The sequence below is a fragment of the Papaver somniferum genome, chromosome 3 (assembly GCF_003573695.1).
Source record: "Papaver somniferum cultivar HN1 chromosome 3, ASM357369v1, whole genome shotgun sequence".
In the NCBI taxonomy this organism is placed as follows: domain Eukaryota; kingdom Viridiplantae; phylum Streptophyta; class Magnoliopsida; order Ranunculales; family Papaveraceae; genus Papaver; species Papaver somniferum.
In genome coordinates, this window is record NC_039360.1 from 193,734,857 (window position 1) to 193,738,171 (window position 3,315).

General features: G+C 33.8%; 1 protein-coding gene across 1 annotated transcript; it reads right to left on the reverse strand.

Annotated features, from left to right (window-relative positions):
* Window positions 1–410: 410 nt before the first annotated feature.
* LOC113358328 lies at window positions 411–2,615 on the reverse strand. Its single transcript, XM_026601869.1, has 3 exons — window positions 1,719–2,615; window positions 1,236–1,464; window positions 411–1,143 (listed from the first exon to the last, which is right to left on the reverse strand). Exons 2-3 carry the CDS (start codon window positions 1,314–1,316, stop codon window positions 487–489), a joined length of 738 nt encoding a protein of 245 aa, XP_026457654.1. The 5' UTR covers window positions 1,317–1,464; window positions 1,719–2,615; the 3' UTR covers window positions 411–486.
* Window positions 2,616–3,315: the final 700 nt, after the last annotated feature.

Consider the following 3,315-nt stretch of genomic DNA (forward strand, 5'->3'; position numbering starts at 1 on the left):
CTAGAACACACTGTTTTTGCCGCTTTAAAATGTGCCAAGCAAGGTTCATTACAAGATAGTCATGGTTTGATCTGCATCTAATTTTACCAGTTGTTCTGAGTTTACTGCTAAAATTTTATTACCAAGGTTGTGAAGATGTTAAATCATAAATTTATATCCTCTGCATTGTGTTGCATGAATTTCAACTCCAAGAAATTAGAAAACAAAGCTTACAAAAGAGTAGAGAATCTAAATATGTACCTGAGTTAGTGGAGAATCTAGAACTAATTAACACTGGCGCTGCATAATAATAACACATGTTCCCCCTGTTGAAATAGTGACCATTACCTACAACTGTTTTTTGCCACCCAAAATGCGACAGGTAATTGTTCAAGCTGTATCAGAATGTATGGTTGGATCGGAATCTTATATTTGTAATCCATGTATATTGGAAGAACATAAAAATGGCACACATAAATAGTTATCAACTCCTGTTTAAACTTAAAGTTACCAAGGTGGTTTTTGTAAACTTTCCTGATTGAATGTCGCATTTGAACTTCCGGTTGTACTGTCTTCTGCTCCTAGATCTTTGATTGACAAAGAAGAATCCATTTGCCGGTTGTGTTTGTGGTTCGTGTGTAAATATATCGGTGAAATTGATTGACAATTCTTTTGTTTCTTCTTCTTATTATTAGTTGAATTCCCAAATCCAATGCTTAATGACAATTCAACTTCAGATTCTCCCTCAGTATACAAATGTTGCCCATTCAAGTTTCCGACTTTCAATTTTTCTTTTGAAGATGTAATAGAACTTGAACCTATTTGATCTCTACCGATACCTCTTGAAAATTCTTCCGCAGGACTTTCAAGATCGAAATCCTTGTGCATTTTGACATTATCTCTTGAACAACTAGTACTACTTTGTTCTTGTGAGTTAATAGGTTCAGTCCTTGCACTGAACAATTGATGAAAATTATGCCCAGAATTGTTTGTGTTAGTAAAATGGCAGTTGTTAGTTTCGAATCCTGTCCTTGTAGGCCATACTCTTGGTTGGTGATCTGGATTTACTGTTGTCCGCGGACTTGGACTATTCTTCGAGTGACCCTTAGATCTGTTTATCATAAGCGTTTTCTGAACTACGTAAAGACGGTGAAGTTCGTGTACCTGCATCATGGAGGGTTACTCACCATCAACTTGACTACTTTCAATTTGGAGATCTGCGATGCAAATTAACAATGGATGTTTTGTAAACTTACCTGTTCTTTGAAGATCTCTTCTTGCTTAAGCATTGTTGTCCTCACTGATTCTTTGTCATATTGTTCTAACAATCTATCCATGTAGTGTTGATTCTGGTCAGCACTAGGTAGTTTATGATTCAGCAATCTATTATTCAAATTTTTCGTAGAATTACTTGATGAATTTGTTACGGCATCCTTTTTAACGATGCTAGAAAACCAACTGCATATTCGAACTCTTTACCCATGCCTGAAATATTCAAAACAATTGAAAATTTACGACAGGAATCTGAATGAAATAGTAACTGTCATAAAAAGTTGAAACAGTCGATCAAATGAAAGAAAGAAGATCAACTAGCTCTGAACAGAACTTTTTCTTTACGGTATATAAAAATATAAACAGAAATTTTCCAAGTTACAAACTACAATGAAGCCATCAAGTTAGAACACTCAAGACAGATGAAACGGAAAGCAAGATTGCAATTCACAGAATTCAGTATCAACCTGCAAGAAATGACGATGAGATACCGAAGTCTTTGGTTGATCAAAAACCATTTTCTTCTTCCACACTCTTGAAGCTACGATGGCTAGCAATAACATCCATCCAAAGAACCCGAAGCTGAGTTTGTACTAATAGTATCAAATCTTTCATTAGTGTCCATGACTCATTCTTTTTCTGGACTGAAAACTAGGCTTTATGGACTGAGTTTTCTACGCAATATGAGAAGAAGAAAACTAAGATATACAGGTACAGCAATCTATTGCTAAGCAAAAACTGAAGGGAAGAAACCAAACAAAATAAAACAAAAATTAGAAGGGAAAAATTAGACTAAGTTAAAAAAATGTCTGTTGAACTTAAAACTTTCCTTGGAGAAACAACAAAGAAAGAAATAAAATAGAATTCAAATGTCTGACAGGCTGTTAGCAATTGGCAACAATGGTGGAGTTGAAGCTTTTTGCTAGAGAGAGAGAGAGAGACAGGCAGAACTCAGGAATGGACCAAAGAAAAATCTAAAAAAGTTTATGTGAAATTTGGTTTCTAAATACAAATTCAGTACTGAATTGTTAAGTGTTTTCTCTACTGCTTCATTGTCATGGAATGGCAGTGTACCCCCCAGTGAACAAGATATTCCAGACAAGTCTTACAGGACATGAAAGATTATAAACATGTCCTATTTTGACATACTTCTAGGAATTCAATGCTACTCATTAGATTATTCTAGCTGTCCTTGAGAACCCATTTTTACCTGATCAGGTGGAGGATTCTGTACTTTTGGTGAAAAATAGGTTGCTGATTTTTTAGATTATTATAGATCATTGGAGTGGAATATAAGGTTTTATTACCAACCTTTTTCATTAAAATTTTGAAAGATACTGTTTAGATTTTATTTTTCTCTTTACTTGATCCTGAAAAATTCATTTTCAGGTTCAGCTAGAAAATCTTGGGACTCACTCAAAATGGATCTACTTGAGAAATATTGACAAGTGCCTCAGTGACCCTTTTTTCTGAATATTAGAAAGGAAAAAAAAAAAAAACCTCATCGTTCGGGTTCGATTTTGTACACATTCTCTAATAATGTGCACATGACATTCTAATCCCATTCTCTAATATAATTTTAAAAGTTCAAATGGGAAATGAGATTCGTAGCGGGCGTGGTAATGCGATGATCTATTATTTTGAAAAATCATACTTCTGATTTTGGTAATAGATATTCTATAACAATCTTACACCTATTTTTTTTATCCATAAACATGGTTGTTTATATATTTTATTTTAATATAGTTGTGAGAACGAATAAAGCCTAACTGATGTATAGAGGTGCAAAACATGTCGAATTAGCACTCCGTGGCACAAGAAAATGCATGTTCAATTTATTATGTGTCATGTCGTGTTGTGCCAAAGATTAAAGTGTGTTGTGAATTTTTAGCAAAAATTTGGCACAACATGGTACATGAGCGCAACACAAAAACAACCTTGTCGTTGCGCCGGCATATTTACTTTTTGTGTTCTAGAATAAATATTTTTTAGATATTTATATAACGAATAATTTTTTGAGACAATCATACAAATTTGGCAAAACTAGTTAGAATTTTTCATATA